The sequence below is a fragment of the Carlito syrichta genome, unplaced genomic scaffold, assembly GCF_000164805.1.
Source record: "Carlito syrichta isolate Samal-C Ts95f unplaced genomic scaffold, Tarsius_syrichta-2.0.1 Scaffold253559, whole genome shotgun sequence".
Classification (NCBI taxonomy): domain Eukaryota; kingdom Metazoa; phylum Chordata; class Mammalia; order Primates; family Tarsiidae; genus Carlito; species Carlito syrichta.
Genome location: NW_007197655.1, coordinates 31,282 through 50,068, shown reverse-complemented (window position 1 = coordinate 50,068; position 18,787 = coordinate 31,282). Strand labels below are relative to the sequence as shown.

Sequence of the window (18,787 nt, the reverse complement as noted above, 5' to 3'; positions counted from 1 at the left end):
GCTGATTTTTTGATTTATTGTAGAGATGAGGTCTCGCTGCCCGGGCAGGTCTCGAACCCGTGGGCTCAGGCGATCCACTCACCTCATCCTCCCAAAGGCGCGGGATCATAGGCTGAGCCACCGGGCCTGGCTGACATGTTTTTTCTCATTGCCACAGGCTATGGCGAGGGAACCAGGGGCTTCTTATGTCACTCCAACCCACGTTCCTTGAAGATTTGGTGATCGATCTCAAACACATGCAGAGGGCTGGGGGAGTTTAAAGACTCGGCAGAGAAAAGGCAGAGGGCAATGAGCCAGGCAATGCCCCTAAACTCTCTCTACACACTTTAAAAATCTTGATGGAGTATATACGGACGGGAGGGAGACAAGTAATCAGAATTTAGACATGAAAATGGGAAATGCTGGTTCTCCATACAATTCGCCGCTCTAATGGAGTCGCCGGGAAAAAGAGGTACGTACATGGTCACGTTCTCAGCAAAGTCTGGGTTGGAGGACAGGCAGATTATTTTGCAAATGAAATCTAAGTACCCATTTGCATGTGTACCCGAGACAGACAACAGACAAGGTGATGGGAGGGTGGGGTGGGATTGGGGATATTTGCTGTGGGCGTCAGAAAAAATAATGTGTGTTCTCAAGATTAAGACAGCTAATTTAGGAGAAACTTAAGGTGATCAGGACTTAGGGACAGTGGCATGTTTATTTTATTTTTATGGCAAATTTTCCCTCAAAGAAAATTGAAAGCTTCTCACATCAACTTACCCTGGGAGGCTAAAGATTTAACAGTGGGGTCTCGTTTATACTCACTTACAAGAGGAAATTCAAATCTGGTGGTTAGTTAATGATATGGATTCTAGGTAGGCTTTTCCTCTTTTTGGTTCAAACAAGAGTTAAGGAAAAAATACCAGCGTGTGAAAGAGCACACAGTTGAAAAATAACTGAACAGGAGTCAGTGAGAAAGTGGGGTCCCCCACGGGCCTCTGTGGATTAATAAAGAAACAGTGACCTGAACTTATACTTTGAATTCCATGGCAGCTGCTGCTCCTGGGGATAATTTTTTTTTTCCAGAAAAGCTGAATTAGAGAGAAAAAGTATCTCAGAGGGTGGTGAGAGCTGTAGGTGGGTGCTTCCACATTTCTGGTACCATGAGTGAAAGATAAGTGACTGGTCAGGCCTGCATAGCTCTCTGGGAGCATCCCCATCAGATGCTCTGAGAGCTTTTCTCTTGCTTTATTACTATTATTATTATTGTTGTTATTACTGAGTTGGAGTCTCACTCTGACACCCAGGCTGGAGTGCAGTGGCATGCTCACAGACACCGCAGCCTCGATCTCTCGGGCTCAGACGATCCTTCTGCCTCAGCCTTCCAAGTAGCTGGGACTGCAGGCATACGCCACCACACCCAGATAATTTATTGATTTATTGTAGAGACGAGGTCTTGCCAAGTTGCCCAGGCTGTTCTCGAATCCCTGGGTTCAGGCAATCTATGCCTCTGTCTCCAAAAGTTCTGGGATTACAGGTGTGAGCCACCGCGCCTCGCCTTCTATTATTAATTTATCACCTCTCCTCATCTTTCCCTTTAAGCCCTTTCCATTTTGCCTAAACCTTAGAAATGGAATGTTTGCCAAATCTACAGGACCTCAGAAGCAAAGCAGCAATCAAGTAAGGCTGTACAGGAGAAAGTTGGCAGTGTGTTCTGTGCCCTGAGGCAAAAGAACAGGGACCAGTGTGTCAACTCAGATGGCAGCCTCTGCCCTGAACGACTCCCTGTTTACTAAATCGCCATTAGATGACTGTATCTGGCGCTTCCCCTCCTGCTACTGCAGTCCTGTCTCCCTTCCTAGCGTGCGGGTCCCCGAACTCCATCACAGCATAAGGCCAATCAGATTCACTGTCCCTGCTCCAAAGAAGCAAAGTGGCAAGCAGTAGGATGATACATTAAAAAGCACCACAAGCCGGGCTTGGTGGCTCAGCCTGCAATCCCATGCCTTTGGGAGGCTGAGTGGATTGCCTGAGCCTGCAGGTTCGAGACCCGCCTGGGCAGCGAGACCTCATCTCTACAATAAATCAAAAATCAGCTGGGCGTGGTAGCGCACGCCTGTAATTCCGGCTACTCGGAAGGCTGAGGCGGAAGGATCGCCGGAGCCCGGCAGGTCGAGGCTGCGGTGGCCGGGAGCGGCCACTGCACTCCAGTCTGGGCGACGGAGTGAAACTCCAACTCAAAAAAAAAAAAATAAAACAAAATAAAAAGCACCACAATGGGCATGGCATGGAGCTCACACTGTAATTCCAGCACTGTGGGAGGCTGAGGCGGAAGGATTCACTTTAGCCCGGGAATTTGAGACCAGCCTGGGCAACATAGTGAGACTTCTTTCTACATACACACACACACACACACACACACACACACACACAGAATTGCTGGGTGTGGTGCTGCTGCCACTAGTCCCAGCCACTAAAGGGGCTGAGGTAAGAGGATCACTTGAGCCAGGAGTTTGAGGCTGCACCACTGCACTCTGGCCTGAATGTCAGAGGAAGGCCCTGTCTCAAAAAAAAAAAAATTTTTTTTAAAAGCACCACAATGTGCATTTTAAAGTTATTAGAAGAAAGGACTTGAACTGTTCCCAACACATAGAAATGATAAATACTTGAGGGGATGGATGCCCCCAATACCCTGACTTGATCATGACACATTCCACGTATGTAACAAACATATGCACCCCATAGATATGTAAGATATGTATCAATAAAAGAGGGAAAAAAAGCACCTTGAGGCTGTGACAGGAGAATTGAGTTCAGGTCGACCCTGTCGCCTGCAGCTCTGATTCGGCCACTAAACCAAGTAGCTGACCTCATACGATTCCCTTTCCTTGGGTGTCTGGAAGAAATGTCTTCAACGTGGAAGTCCACTTGCATTCCACCTCTGGGCTCCTTGGGCCTCTCTCTCCTCTCCCTGCCTGTCTCTAGGATAACTTGGGGTACCAACTTTTATTCTATCCAGGGATGTTGCTTCCAAGGAGAGATGATGGTCAGCTCCCTCCTGGTTCCACCCTCTTCCCTCCTGCTGGGCTCTCCCTCACCTCTTTATCCCAGCTGAGGGACACCCACTCGACATCCCTGTCCCCCTGAGGATCCACCACAGGGCTTTCATCCCGGTCACCTTCATATGTGGCTCGGGTCCCTCCTTCCCAGGAAGCCTCTCCTTTTCTGACCAGTCAGGCCTTTGTGACTCTGTCATTCAGCATTCATGTTCTGCAACATTTGGGCTGTCTGGACAGTATGTTGATAAAGCACCTGAGCTTTGGAGCCAGACTTCCTGGGTTCAAATCCTGACTCTACTGCATACTAGCTATGTGTAACCTAGAGCGGGTTACTTTATTTCTTGTGCCTCAGTTTCCCATATGTAGAACATGAATAACAGCAGCATCTGTAGACTGGGGTCCCAGGGAGGACCCAGTGAGAAAATGGGTAGCAGTGTTTAGAATAGGGCCCGATCGTGGTAGACACTCTGTGAGAGTAAGTTCCTCTTCCTGCCGGCCTCTCCAACTGTGCTGGAAGGTCTTTAAAGAAGAGGACTCTGCCCCTGACTTTCTTCTATATCCTGCCACAGCTAACACTGCACCCGGACATAGAAGTTTCCTTGGTCATTGTTGTTTAATAGACTGACAACCCACTTCGAAGTCATGGATGAGGATTAGGATTTTTCCTGTATCTCAGGGCCTTGGGAAAGAGAAGGGAATTTAATATTACCCACTGATAAGTTGACAGATGAAGACAGAAAACGTATGTGCGCCCACATACAGTTAAAGGATTTGTCCAAGGTGCCTGGGAGTTTGACGAGCTCCTACCTGATCACAGGTGGGAAGGGTCTGTCTCTCTCCTATGCTCAGTCCCTGAGATGATCCTGTTCCTAATTTTTTCTTTTTTTAGTTAGAGTCTCACTCTGTGGCCCAGGTTGGTGCAGTGGCATGCTCACAGCCACCTGCTGTGCTCAGGTGATCCACCTCAGCCTTCCAAGTAACTGGAACTACAAGCATGCACCACCATGCCCGGCTATTTTTTTATTTTTTATTGTAGAGATGAGGTCTCACCAAGTTGCTCAGGCTGGTCTTGAACCTGTGGCTCAGGAAATCCTCTCACCTTGGCCTCCCAAAGTGCTGGGGGTATAGGCGTGAGCCACTGTGTCCGGCCCCTGTTGCTAATTTTTATTCTGTCAAGCACCACCTTTCTGCATTTGACCCAATGTGACGAGATTCATTGCACTCCTTTTGCACTTAAGTTTTCCCTCCTCTCATATGCCTGAGAATCTGGTCCCACACAGTTCACCTGGAAACTGAACAGTGAGTTTCTTCTTAGCTGTAATATTATTTTTGGCATCTCCCCCTGCCCCTCTGGCCAATGGGTCCATGCTCCAAAGAAGAGGGGGATTTGGGTCACGGTACCCATCATAGGACCCTGGGAAATGCTAAACAAGTCTTCTGCTTAATGCTGCCGTCTTCACCTGACTGCAGAAAGGCAGAGGCTCTAAATCGTTCTCCAGTGGCTGGCCCAACTGCAGGGTTGGGATAAGCAATTACCCTCCACCAGGAGTGGCTGTTTCAGGCAGATTACCCGGCAGAGTGAGCAGGACTTAACCTACCAGGCTTATCACCGGCTGCAGGAACCCTGGCTACTACTGCACAGGTCTGAGCCCTCTCACAGGGGGGTATGTCTCATTCTTGTGCTCACGGGGAGGCAGGGCAGGCTGTTCTGAGTGTCAGAAGTCATGTGTGAGGCGGAGGGAGTGCCAAGTCCTCTTTCCAAGCCCAGGGCTGGGGTGTCAACGGCACCCCCCAATCCACCTCTGCTTCTCTGGAGAGTCTGATCTTTTTACTCTCTCCCAGGGTAACCTTCCTGTAAATGCTTTCAGCCTTAGGGAGAATGATTTATTCTTAGTTGTCAGGCCTGGTTTTAGGGAATTCTGCTGCTGCATATGGGCTGTCTCCAACTCCAGGTCTGGCGGCAGACAAAGAGAGGAAAGACGGGGTACAAGCTGCCCAGACCCCCATTCATGCCGGCTCGCTGCATTCCAATCCGCGGCCCCGCTGTCTGGCATCGGACTTAGCAGGGATTTTTACAGCCCTGGTTCTCTCTGGGGTACAACGTGGGGTGGAGGGAAAAATAATTGCATTTCCTTCACACCCACCCACGAGACTAACATCCTCAAACTACAGCTCCGGCAATAAAACAATTGAGCACAACTGCAACAGATCTCTTGTGGCGTTGGCCATCCTGCCCAGAATGCTCTCAGAAGCTCTGACAAGGGGGTGGTCTTCAGACTCTCCTGCGGTGAAGGCTTCCTAAGGGGACTTAGGCTACTGCCCAGATTAATTGGGTGTTTGTTACCAGATTAATTGGGTGTTTGTTACCAAGTGCCACAAAAGCTTCCCTGCAGTGCCCAGGCAGGTAAGACACACACACACACACACACACACACACACACACACACACACACACACACACAAGCAAGAGACACAAGTCGCCACAAGAGAGGGTCCGGGAATTGTTAATTTCACACACAAACACACACGCGCTCAAACCCACTGCATTTATCAACACCCGCCATCCAAAACAAAGCTTCCCTGTTGGCTTTGAACCCCACCCTCCGGGACCCTCTCCCCCACCCCAAACTGATCACAAAATCCCAAGATCAATACCACACGGGGCCAAGCCATGCCCTCCCGTGAGAAGAGGCCTCTCCAAACTTACCTTCGTGGGTCATGAACTTCCACGGAAAACTTCTTTTCTCTGAAATACAGGTTTTCCAACTGTCTCCATTGAAATATCTGGACAGAAAACAACGCAGTTTAAACACTGATGGGCTGCGGGTTCCCGGGGCCGGCTTCCCTTCTGCTGGTTAACTTTTCCGCAGCTGGCAGTTCCCTTATCAAAGCAGAGACCGTCCAGTCGTTTGCACCTCCTCCGCCTCCTGACACACACACACACACACACACACACGTGCACACGCAGCTCTCCAGTTCAAAACCAGGCAACGTGGGTGTGGATTTTCCTGCAGGTTTCTTCAGGGGAACAAAACAAGTTCTTTCCAAGTTGCTCCCCCCAGGTCCGCCTTTGTGGGTTTGCCCATGACAGCTCCCGGCCGGGCAGGCTTCTCCCTCCCAGGAGAGGGGTAGGAGGAGCCCAGAGGAGGCGGGCAGGCGGGCTGGCAGGCGGGCGAGGGGAGCGGAGCAAAGAGCTGGCGCTCAGAAGCGAGCAGTAGCCATCTGCATGGAGCGCTGCTGCGCCCAGCTTCCTCCCCTCAAGTGCTGAAATGGGAAGGCGTTCAAATTCCCAGCCTCCCATCGGGACTCCACTTCCTGCCACTAATGTGTAAGAGCCTCGCGAAGGGCGGAGGCTGCTGGGACCCGATTTCAGGGCCAGCAACTCAAGAGCACAGTGTGAGCCTGTCAAGCCCATTCTTGCTGCGGCACAAAGAAAGCCGAGTCTGTCGCCTCTGGGAGGACACATGCGGCCGGGGTCTCTCCCTCTAGCTGGGCCGGGGGGCGGAAGGGACACCAAAGGGGCCCCTGATGGTTCCTGCTCCTTGGGACCAGAGAGCCCCCTTAACTGAGAAGCTGGCTGCGGTGTTCGGAATGAATTAGGATTTCGTCCAATTGCGCCAGCTATGGAGTTCCTTTCATCGGGTGAAAAATAAAGTGACTTAACCCTCCGGGAAATGTCACCAGAAGTTCAGTTATACACACACACACACACACACACACACACACACACACACACACACCCTGGTATTGACGTTGGATGGTTATGGCATCTCCTTCCATATAGGTGGAGTTTCAGTTTATTTTTTGCTGAAAGGAGGGTAAAGCAGGAATCTTGGTGCTGTCTTTGCTCCTGGGAACAGCTGGGTCTTCCCTGGGGTCCTTCCTTTCTCTGTCCATGGAGTTGGCCGTCAGTGCCTTCAGATCTGAGGCTGGGGACCTTCTCTCACCAGAAGATGTGATGCCGGCTGGGCTGGGTGGCTCAGCCTGTCATCCCAGCACTTTGGGAGGCTGAGGTGAGTGGATTGCCTGAGCCCGCGGGTTCGAGACCAGACCGCGCAACTTGGCGAGATCTCATCTCTACAATAAATACAAAAAATTGGCTGGGCGTGGTAGCACATGCCAATGGTTCCGGCTACTTGGAAGGCTAAGAGGGAAGGCACGCTGGAGCCCAGCAGGTCGACGCCGGGGTGGCCATGAGCGTGCCACTGCACTCCAGCCTGGGCGACAGAGTGAGACTCCGACTCAAAAAAAAAATGTGATGCCATTTCCCTCACCAAGCCCTTCTTTTCAGACCCAGGCCAGAGTGAAGTGGAGTGATAACAGTGATAGACAGGTAATAGAAGCCTCTCCTAGGCTCAAGCAATCCTCTCATCTCAGCCTCCCAAGTAGCTGAAACTACAGATGCGCACCATTACGCCCAGCTAGTTTTTATTTTTTGATTTTTTGTAGAGACGGGTGTCTTGTTATGTGTCTGTGTGGAGAGCTCCAGTGTCTGCCAAAGGTCTTGGCCTCAAGTGATCCTCCCGCCTCAGCCTCCCAAAAGATTGGGATTTACAGGTATGAGCCACTGTGCCCGGACTATTATTGCTCATTCCAGGGCTAACCCTTTTGTCCCTAGCTCAGAGTGCATTTCCTGCTGAAGCCCACGGAAATTGTATTTTTCTTTCTTTCTAAGTATCAATTCCAAGTGGGTGGAGAGATCTTTTGAGAAAAGCAAACAGCCCAAAGCCTGTTGGGCCAGATCATTCTGTGTCGAGTCACAGATTCAATGCCATCTTAGGGGGAACTCTTCTTACTCAGATACACAGGTCTGGGGCTCCTGCTTTCATCTGATGCTGTAAACCCTTCCATGAAAACACCCAAAGGTCCTCTCCAGTGCCCAGCTGGTGGGTATCTAGAGACATTTCACCTGAACTTAGAACACAGCCACAAAAACACCACAGGCAACAGGTCCCATGACACTGGTCTCATAAGCTGGGAGCAAACTGGGGAGTAGTCCACACAGCAAAACGGTCAGGAATGCAGGCTTTGTGGTCTGATTGCATCTGTTTGTATCCAGGCTAGCTTACTTCCAAGTTGCCGGACATCTTGCAAGGTTTCCTTTGGCCTCAGTTTTCCCATCTGTTAAATGGCAGTCACAGCTCCTCTAAAGTAGATCTTAGCTGCAACAGATCTCAGCAAAGTCTCGGCACAAAGTAAGCGCTCAGTGAACTTGGCTCTTACTATGATTCCTAGTTGTTCTTGCTTCTCCCAAATCCAGGCAAATAAAAGAGATTAACCCCAGAACAACCAGAATCATTCTTTTCTTAGAATTCCTAGCTTAAGCCCTAACTTTGGGGTGAAAAATAAAATAAAATTAGGTTATTGTGCACTGGAAATCTTTACGCATGAAGAATGATTCCCTGCTTTTCTCCCTCTCTCTTTCCTTTCCTCTGAAGAAAGGAATGTGGGTGGTAGATGGCTGGACCCTGTGAGCGTCCCTCAGCCCCCTCCTGCACCCACCTTGCCCAGGCAAAGTGGGACCTTGGGCGGGACAAGTCTCATGGGCATGTGACCCGAGGGTTCCTTGCTCAGAAAGGGCCCTGGGATCGGTTTCACGCTCTGCTGTTGCTGTCTTGACGTCCTCAATACGTCTGGATCAAGGGGCTCTGCGTTTCCATTTCGCAGTGGGGCCCACCCATGACGTAGCTCGTCCTGGTGCTGGCAGGCTCTGTGGGGTAAGGTGCCCACCCTGAGTCTGATGGGCAGGCCCAGGAGGGGGGGCCTCCGCAAGCTTTCCAAGAGTAGGAAAGAAAGCAGAACCAGGTGTGAGCGCGCTCCAGAAAACCCCCTTGTGCCTTTTGAGGGAAGCCCCTCCCCACCTGCCGAAGAAGCCCAGAGCAGAGTGCTCAGAGGGCTGGGTTCCCTGGCAACTCCTCTGCCCTCCTTTCCATGCAAAGTAAAGCACAAACCGAGCCTCGGCTGTAAGTACTCCCTGATGCTGTTTGGTGTGGAGAGCCCCGCGTCTGCCAAAGGTCCCAAACAAAAACCATCTGGACCCTGCCGCGGGCCCTCCATTGGCCGCCGCCGATGCAGTCGCCCGTGGGAAGGCCCTGCCTCCCGCCTCTGCCCTGGGCCGTGAACCCCGGGGTCCTGAATCCTGGGCCTCTCCCCGGGACCATGGGCTGTCGGCAGAGATTTTTGTTACAGGGTGCAGAACAATGGATTGCCCCTGACATCTGCTTGAAGCATGGATTTCTTTTCTTTTTCTTTGTCTTGCAAGTGCGACCCCGGGAAGGGAGGGTGGGAGCCAGGTACAGGAGTGGGGAGGGTCCCAGGACAGATGAGGAGGTGTGAACATGAGAACACAGGCCTGATCCTTCTCACCCCACTAGACGGGGGAGGGGGGAAAGAGGGGAGCAGGAAGATGAAGGGGCTGCCTCTCACTGTAAAGCCATCCTGGTCATCGTGGGGGTCTGGCACGTCTCTGCCCACGGGCCCTTGTCCCCAGTAGCTTAGAGCCCGGCCTGCGAAACACTCCGCTCCGAGGCTGGTGGAGACACATAAGCACATCTGCATACAGGACACTCCATCCTGCCTCCTCCCTTCTGTAAACAGGGTCCGGTGGGCTCTGACCCTGTGGTTTCGGGCAGCCCCTGATGCTCTGCGCCACCCCGGGGAGCTCCCCACCGCTCCCCCCTGCTGGGGCTGGTGAGAATCTGCCACCATGCAAAAACCACGTAAAGACGTCACCACGCCTTGTCACTCTGCACAAAGACACAGCCGGCAGCCATCATCATCATCGAGATGAGCCAGCTTAGGATTTGGCGTCCACTGGTGCCCAAGGATCCAGCTAAATGCTAACATACACGGTTCTATCAATAATCGAAAAATTTATTAATGAACACCTATTTAATCAAGGCTTTTCTAATGCACTTCATCTAGGCAGCTTTTAAAAGCTCTGTAAACTTCGGCTCCTTGATCTTTCAGCATTCCCCGAGAAAAGTGAGTGGGAAATTTTCCTCTTGGAGAAAAGGAAGCCCGGAGAAATGAAGGAAAACTGCCTAAGGCCACACAGCAAGCAAGAGAAGGTTTCAGAAATAGAAGTCAAGGGCACCTGGTCCATTACTCTAGCCTCTAACAATGTTGCTTACCAGGGAGTCCCTCAATTAGTGGGCACAGTTCTTACTCGCTAATGGGTGGTTAACTTTACAAGTGAAAGGACTTTTGCAAATGAGCAACAATGTGACTCAAACAGGAAGCAGAAAAGCAAATCTCTTTGGTCCTACACGGACCGGGGCTTTGCTTTCCTTTGATACCATATGTGATAACAAGTATTCGGTCGGTCGGGCTTGGTGGCTCAGCCTGTAATCCCGCGCCTTTGGGAGGCCGAGGTGAGCGGATTGCCTGAGCCCGCGGGTTCGAGACCTGCCTGGGCAGCGAGACCTCATCTCTACAATAAATCAAAAAATCAGCCGGGCGTGGTAGCGCATGCCTGTAATTCCGGCTACTCGGAAGGCTGAGGCGGAACGATCGCCGGAGCCCAGCAGGTCGAGGCTGCGGTGGCCTGGAGCCGCCACTGCACTCCAGTCTGGGCGACAGAGTGAGACTCCGACTCAAACCCCCTCCCCCCCAAAACCCAAGTATTCGTTCGTTCTTTTCTTGGAGGCCTGGCTTTCCTACACAGCAGTGTCTCCGTATACAGTAGCTTTCATTCAAGGATGAAAATATAACCAGAATTAGGACTCAGAACAGCCAGGATGATTTGGGTTTGCGTGGGGGAAAAAAAGTTAGAGGAAACCATCAGAAAGTGGTTTTATGGAGAGTGTCATCATCGTGGTGACTCTGGCTGATACTGGATGCAGATTCTTACTTTCTGACTTGGACTTGCTGTGATTGTCAGTGTGACCCCGGGCCCTCCATTCCCCCTTTCTGGGCCTCACTGCCCTCGTGTATAAAACAGGCGATGGGAAACATTTTTCCAGGGAGAGGAAGCAATACTCGCTAATAAATACTGCCTTTGCGCCCCCGAGGGCCACAGGGCACGCTATAAATACTTAACGAGCAGGGACCTGGGTGCTGGTTTCTATTAGCCGGGCTGCTGGAGTCCCACATCCTGTGCCTGGCTGAAGGTGAGGGCAGGGGAAGGGGCCTTGGCTCCCTGGGACCTCCTCTCCACCCCCAATCCCCTCCTCCTGCGCCGACTGAGTGCTTGGGATTGCATGCACGGGGGTGGGCGAACTCTCAGGATGAGGCGGAAATAAAGACTTGAGAGGAAGCTCAGTCTAGTGGCTCTGACTCTTGACCAGGAATTCAGAGAACCTTCCTCCTGTCCCCAAGGCTGAGTCACCAAGTCTCTTAATGACCTCCCTCTGAGTAACTTCCTGCTTCATCCAGAGAGGCTATTATACAAAATCAAGGCGGCCATCTGGTCCACCTCCTCCGTTCACAGATAAAGCAACTTCAGTAGAGAGGTTAAGGGGCTGGCAGAGGTTAACCAAGTCATTGATGCAGGGACCCCCGTGTCTTGTGACTTCTGTCCCGGGCTCTTTCTAACACACTGCGAAGCTCCAACAGTGAATGAGAACAGAGTTATGTCAAGCTTCTCGTTCTGATTCTCCAGGAGGAAGAATTAGACTCCCCGACAGGAACACTGTCCGAGCTCAGAACGAAACACACAGACTAAAGAAAGCACTTCCTTGTTCCATGCCTGCTCTTTTCACTTTCCAGAAGCAGACGGTCCCTTGCAAAGTCTCCGAGTGGCTTTTTAAATGAGTTGCTACCCATCTGGGGGGCAACACGATGAAAGAAGGGGGTTTCTGAACCCGAATCAGATGGAGTTTAAAATGTGAGAGCACCACAGAGAATCCCCCAGCCAGTGTGCTTAGAGGGCATGGTCTGACGTGCCCTGGTAGGGGTCTGCCATTGGGGCACAGCCGGTTCTGAGGGGCTGCAGAAACAGACATTTTTAGTGAGTTGAAACCATATGTGAGAGTTTTTTTTTTTTTAATCAGTTCCATAGACATTTGATGTATCTTACATTATGCCCAAAGAAGAGAGAAGTGAGGATCTTGAGTTTAGGCAACGCTTCATCTCCGCTCCCTTTCTGCTGCCCCAAGCAGTGGGTGTCTACTTCCTACTGGCCTATGATAACCGGTACCTGACACATGTCTCTATTTGTAAGAAGCTTATGATCAAGTTGGGAAGACAAGACATACGCAAAGTAGTCTTCTGTATTCATGCTACAGTACAGGTAATTATCTCCATGATGGAGTTTAAAGCCATCTCTGGGTTCTGAACCAGGCTTTTAAAACTCCATAGAGGTGCTGGGCTGCTTCACTAAGATACATCCCATGCTTTTGTCTCAAATAATCAACACGCATGACGGTCAGTTTTTGTTTTCGTTTTTGTTTTTTGAGTTAGTATCTCACTCTACTGCCCAGGCTGGAGTGCAGTGGCACAATCACAGCCCACTGTAGCCTCGAAATTCTGGGCTCAGGCAATCCTCTTGCTTCAGTCTCCCAAGTAGCTGGGCCTACAGGCACACCACGCCTGGCTTAATTTTTATTTTTTGTAGAGATAAGATCTTCATATATTGCCCAGGCTGGTCTCAAACTCCTGGGCTCAAGTGATGCTCCCACCTTGGCCACCCAAAGTGTTGGGATTACAGGCATGCGCCACTGTACCCAACCAGACCATCATTTATTCTTGATTGTTTAGGTTAGTCTATTTTGGGGGCAGTCCCCTAGCCAGGAGGTTGACAGTCCTCATTCCTAGTCCTGACCTCCCCAGCTCAGTTTCCTCCCCCTAACACGAGGGGATGTATGGTCATTCCTATGTTCTGCGCACAGGGTGAAGGTCAGCACTGTAAATCCAGAGACTGTCACACGACAACTCTTTGGAATGTAAAAATAAAGCAGCTTGATTTAAACATTTCCTCCTTTTGAGGGACAAGGCAGAATAGTGTTGATGAAAAGCGTGGCTTTCAAAGTCATGCTGCCTGCCACTTCCTGGCTGTATATCCTCTACAATTCAATTTCTTTGTGTCCTGGTTTTCTCATCTTAGAAATAGCATTGATAATAACGCTTTTCTCATAGGGCTGCTGTATTAGTGAATTAATACATATATAGTGCTTAAGTTGGTACCCAGGACATTGTTAGCACCCAATACATTCTATGGTTATATGCTGGTCCTTCCATCACTTACATGCCAGTATCGGTATTATTATTTTAAAGAGACAAGGTCTTGCTCTGTTGCCCTGGCTGGAGTGCAATGATATGATCGCGGCTACAGTCTCAAACTCCTGGGCTCAAGCGATTTTCCTGTCTCAGCCTTCTGAGTAGCTGGGACCAATGAAATGTACCACCATGCCCAGTTAATTTAATTTTTTTTTTTTTTTTTTTAGAGACTGGGTCTCACTATGTTGCCTAAGCTGGTCTCAAACTCCTGGGCTCGAGTGAACCTCCCACCATGACCTCCCAAAGTACTGAGATGGTAAGCGTGAGCTACTGTACCCAGCCCAGCATTATTCTTAATGTACAAAATAAAAGTTCCGAATACACTGAACACATACCAGCCTAAAGTTCAGGTTTGTGTCATTTTCTTTGAAAGAGGACAAATATGGTGCCACAGGCATTTAAAAGCAGGCTTTCTGTTAAATTGGATTGTTGACAGTGCACGCATAAGCCTAACCCTGGTTCCCATTCACTCATTTGTGCTGAGTCTGCTGTATTCTCTTTGTGCTTGTTTATTCCTACTCTTTCAGCCAGTTTTCCTGTCCACTGCAATTTTGACTGGAGTCCGAGTCTCACTCTGTCTCCCAGGCTGGAGTGCAGTGGCCTGTTCACGGCCACAGCAGCCTCGACCTGCTGGATTCAGGCGATCTTTCCGCCTCAGCCTTCCAAGTCACTGGAACCACAGGCGTGCACCACCACACCCGGCTAATTTTTTGGTTTATTGTAGAGACGGGGTCTCACCATGTTGCCCAGGCTGGTCCCAAACCCGTGGGCTCAGGCAAATCTCTTCCTCCGCTTCCTAAAGTGTTGAGATTATAGGTGTGAGCCACATGCGTGTTGGCCCCAGAGTCAGTTTTGATCATTTTTCTATGACAACTTCTAGTCTCAAAACATTCACTCTGAGTAGAAAGTATCCTCTCATGATAGGACTGTCTTACCCAGAGTAGAACGAGCTTTCATGGGAACAAATCCGGGTCTTCCAAAAAATGCAAACTAGGACCACAGACCATCAGCCTTCCAAATGGGTCTGAGGCATCCCCCTCGCCAACACTGAAAGGGGGCTCCCTGGCATCTATTTTCTTTGGAGATGACCTCATACCCAGCAAAAGGAAACAATGGCTAATTTTTCTCTGCAGCCAGACCTAATGGAATCAAGCCGTTCCTCCCCCAAGCCGTGTCCTCCTCACAGTCAGACAACGCTCAGGCTCTAAATTGATTTGGTTCATCCAGTGACAGATGCCCAGAGCGACCGGCCTTGACCCTTTAATGAACAGCTTATTTTTAACCCATCGGAAACCTTTTCGCTTGCTTTGGAGTAAGTCATTACCGGGGGAAGAGAGAGAAAGGGGCTAACAAGTACTTAACACGCCTATGGGGAAACAGGCCATTTTATTCTTCCCTGTTGGACTGTTGGTTCCTTTATTGTTCTCCCTAGAGGTCTCTCCCTCTCTCTATTATTTTCTCCTGTGTTCTTTGGCTTTTCTTGCAGAAAGGCTTCACCATAAAGCTTTGGCAAATGTAAATACTTCCAAGAGCAGCTGAAAGCGTTTTTTTCTCTTCTCATCCCTCTGCCTCCGGATGTGATTTCTTCCCTCCTCCGGGTGCCCCTGGGATCGGCGAGGGTGAGGGTTGCTTGGCTGAGGCTGTCCCAGGATACGGAATTTCTGGGTCTAGCTCTTTTTTTTCCAGCACTGGGCGCTGTGACCTGGTGTGGTGTGGCTTAACCTCTCTGTGCTCCAGTCTCCCCTTTGAAAACAGTCAAGGCTAATTATGCCTGCCATGACTTAGCTCCGTGGGATGCTTCAAAGGGGAAATTAATTAATCTAAGAAGTACGTGGTACATCTGGGGAGAAAATGAGGAGGGGCCAGTTCACTTGCTTTGGCAAAGACATCTCTTTTCAGATGGCGGTACAGCTTTTTTTGTTTGTTTGTATCAGGTTTTGACTACTTTGGAGGGCAGACTTTTTGGGTGGGGGAGGAAGCATATTTTTCTATTTTTTTGTGGGGGGAGGGCTTGGCAGTTGTCAGTTCTCTTATGCCTAGGAGCTCTGTCCAGAGGTGTGGCATCACAGAAACGTCTCGATCTTCATGGAGGTCGGCTGACTCCTGGGAGATGGTTATGGGATGGAAGAGACTGGGATGGCCAGCAGGCCTCAGGGAAATACAGCTATGATGTATCAAGCTTGACAAAAAAGACCCAATGACAGAACTCTACCCTAGTCTGTAATCCCAGCACTTTGGGAGGCTGAGGCGAGTGGACTGCCTGAGCCCGTGAGTTCGAGACCAGCCGGGACAACTTGGAGAGACCTTGTCTCTACAATCAATCAAAAATCAGCCGGAGGACCTTAGTTCTCTTTCCCATCCTGCAAGATGGCGGGTGAAAAAGTTGAGAAGCCAAACGCTAAGGAGAAGAAACTTGAAGCCAAGAAGGCTGCTGCTGGTGACAAGGTGAAAAAGGGTAAGCTCAAGGCTAAAAAGCCGAAGAAGGGGAAACCCCACTGCAGCCGAAATCCTGTCCTTGTCAGAGGAATTGGAAGATATTCCTGATCTGCTGTGTATTCCAGAAAGGCCTTGTACAAGAGGAAGTACTCAGCAGCTAAATCCAAGGTTGAAAAGAAAAAAAAGGAGAAGGTTCTTGCAACTGTTACAAAACCAGTTGGTGGTGACAAGAAGGGTGGTACCGAAGTGGTTAAACTTCGCAAAATGCCTAGATATTATCCGACTGAAGATGTGCCTCGAAAGCTGTTAAGCCATGGGAAAAAGCCCTTCAGCCAGCACGTTAGAAAACTGCGAGCCAGCATCACTCCTGGGACCATCCTGATCATCTCACTGGGCGCCACAGAGGCAAGAGGGTGGTTTTCCTGAAGCAACTGGGCAGTGGCTTGTTACTTGTGACTAGACCTCTGGTCCTCAATCGAGTTCCTCTGAGAAGAACACACCAGAAATTTGTCATCGCCACCTCCACAAAAATTGATATCAGCAATGTGAAGGTCCCAAAACATCTTACTGATGCTTACTTCAAGAAGCAGCAGCTGCGGAAGCCCAGGCACCAGGAGGGTGAGATCTTTGACACAGAAAAAGAGAAATATGAGATTACAGAGCAGCGCAAGATTGATCAGAAAGCTGTGGACTCGCAAATCTTACCAAAAATCAAAGCTATTCCCCAGCTCCAGGGCGATCTGCGATCTGTGTTTGCCCTGACAAATGGTGTTTATCTTCACAAATTAGTGTTTTAAATTTCTTTGAAAGAACCTAATTAAAGAACTGATAATGTTAAAAAAAAAATCAGCCGGACATGGTAGCTTGCGCCTGGAAGGCTGAGGTGGAAGGATCGCTGGAGCCCAGCAGGTTGACGCTGGAGTGGCCGTGAGCGTGCTACTGCGCTCCAGCCTGGGTGACAGAGTGGGACTCCAACTCCAAAAATAAAAAAGAGAGAAAGGGAGAAAAAGAGAGGGAGGGAGAGAGAACAAAAGAGAGAGAGGGAGGAAGAAAGGGAGAGAGGGAGAGAGAGGGAGAGAAAAAGAGAGAGAAAGAAAGAAAGAGAAGGAGGGAGGGAGACAGAAATAAAGAGAACACAGGAGGAAGGGAGAGAAAAAAAACAAAAGAGGGAGGGAGAGAGAGAAAGAGGGAATGAGGAAGGGGGAATGTGATTTAACAGCATCTTGTCTGTGAAACGCCAGGTGCTTCCAGAGTGGGCCCATCCTGCTGGCGGGCAGCCCTTGGTTTCGGCACCAGGGGGAAGGCAGCCGGCCTGTCTGCACTGGGGCTTCCTGGGTGAACTCCAGGCTCCCCTGGCTGGAAGGTACCCGGGAGCCTGGCGGGTGGCGGGTGGCGGTTGGCGGGCACCGCACCAGGGGCCTTTCAAGGCAGCCTGCTGCTGGGAGAAGGCACACTTGCGTCCCACTGGCTGCTGGCTTGGCCTGGACCTTCTCCTTGGAGGGCCTGACCCCTCGGCTTGACCTGAGGCGAGCAGGGGGCCCGGGGCTGGGCCCTACGTCTGCAGATGGGCCCTGGCTGACTCTCCCCACTTCTCTCTGCAGACCCTCTAGCCGGAGTCTTTCTGGATCTGCTCCACAAGGGTTCCTCCTCGGGAAGAAAGGGGGACTTCAAGTCTTGAAAGTTCATCTTTCCAGCAGGCTCTTTTGAGAGTTCTGTTTTTTGGTTTTTTTTTGAGTTGGAGTCTCACTCTGTCTCCCAGACTGGAGTGCAGTGGCCGCTCCCGGCCACCGCAGCCTCGACCTGCCGGGCTCCGGTGATCCTTCCGCCTCAGCCTTCCAGGTAGCCGGAACTACAGGCGCGTGCTACCACGCCCGGCTAAATTGTGATTTATTGTAGAGATGAGGTCTCGCCAAGTTGCCCAGGCGGGTCTCGAACCCGCGGGCTCAGGCAATCCACTCACCTCAGCCTCCCAAAGGTGTGGGATTACAGGCTGAGCCACCGAGCCCGGCTCACCCTGTGTTATAATTGTCTTTTTTTCTCCAATGCCTTTCCCACCCAGACTTCAGATCCTTCAATGCGTTCTCTGCCAGGCACCTGGCACAAACCCTGGAGACATACGAGGTGCTCAACACTTGCTGAGTGAAGGAATGAATGAACGAAACACTTTATGCGGTAGGTATCATGGCAGCTGAAGTTTAGAGAGGTGAAGTCACTTTCTCAAGGTCACACAGACAGTCTTTCAGCCCTCATCTGCTGGCTCAAATTCAGGCTACTTCCCACCATGTGAGGAACTTCGGGAGGTTGAGTCCAGACATCGTTGTTACAAGCTGAACTGCAAGGGACATGGCTACAGGGAAGTGGCAGTTAGGGCCAGCCTAAAGAGGGGAAACTGGCGAGAACCATGGCCAGGGAGCCACAGCCTTTGTGTCCAGCAGTTCTGTTGGAACCAAACTGTTCCAGAGTGAACCGGGCAGGGTTGCCATCCCAGGAGCACCGGGTCTCTAGCCGGGAACTCAATCCCAACCTGGAGGGAACCTGCCTCTGCATCTGCTTGAAGCTCTGTGTTAAGGACGACAGGGGCAGGTGGGGACCCCCACTATAGCGTTCTCAAGCCCCACCTGGATGGCAGGGGTGTGGACAGAGTTGGCCGCAGCAAACCCTGGCTGGGCTAGGGCTTGGTGTTAGATGGGTTACGTTTTCCGGAAGGTCAATTCAGCCTGGGTTTCCTCCTTTGAATCAAGCTCATTAAGAAAAAACAACAGCCTCACAGAGCTCCCGAAGCATGGAATGGGTCAGCAGAAACCAGCCGCTAGCTAGCATTGCCCAAGACAAAGAGGTTACTAGAATTCAGCAGCAGGGTGTGTCAAGTGAACACTTCTGGTTTCTTCTTCTTTTCTGAGTTGGAGTCTCACTCTGTCACCCAGGCTGGAGTGCGGTGGCACACTCACAGCCACCCCAGTGTCTACCTGCTGGGCGCCGGAGATTCTTCCACCTTAGCCTTCCAAGTAGCAGGAATTAGAGGTGCGTGCTACCATGCCTGGCTAATTTTTTTTTTTTGAGTTGGAGTCTCACTCTGTCACCCAGACTGGAGTGCA

The 18,787-nt window shown here is 50.7% G+C and overlaps 1 protein-coding gene and 1 pseudogene across 2 annotated transcripts in view; one reads left to right on the top strand and one right to left on the bottom strand.

The window, feature by feature from the left end:
* Positions 1-18,787, bottom strand: part of FRMD4A (FERM domain containing 4A) — a 91,571-nt gene that overhangs the window by 43,136 nt on the left and 29,648 nt on the right. Inside the window, exon 5 of the mRNA XM_008052020.2 lies at positions 5,746-5,822. Coding sequence (XP_008050211.2) covers positions 5,746-5,822 — 77 coding nt within the window. The remainder of the gene's footprint in view (positions 1-5,745; positions 5,823-18,787) is intronic.
* LOC103253807 lies at positions 15,624-16,530 on the top strand (annotated as a pseudogene). The gene has a single exon (XR_503909.2). The product of XR_503909.2 is annotated as a 60S ribosomal protein L6 pseudogene (transcript).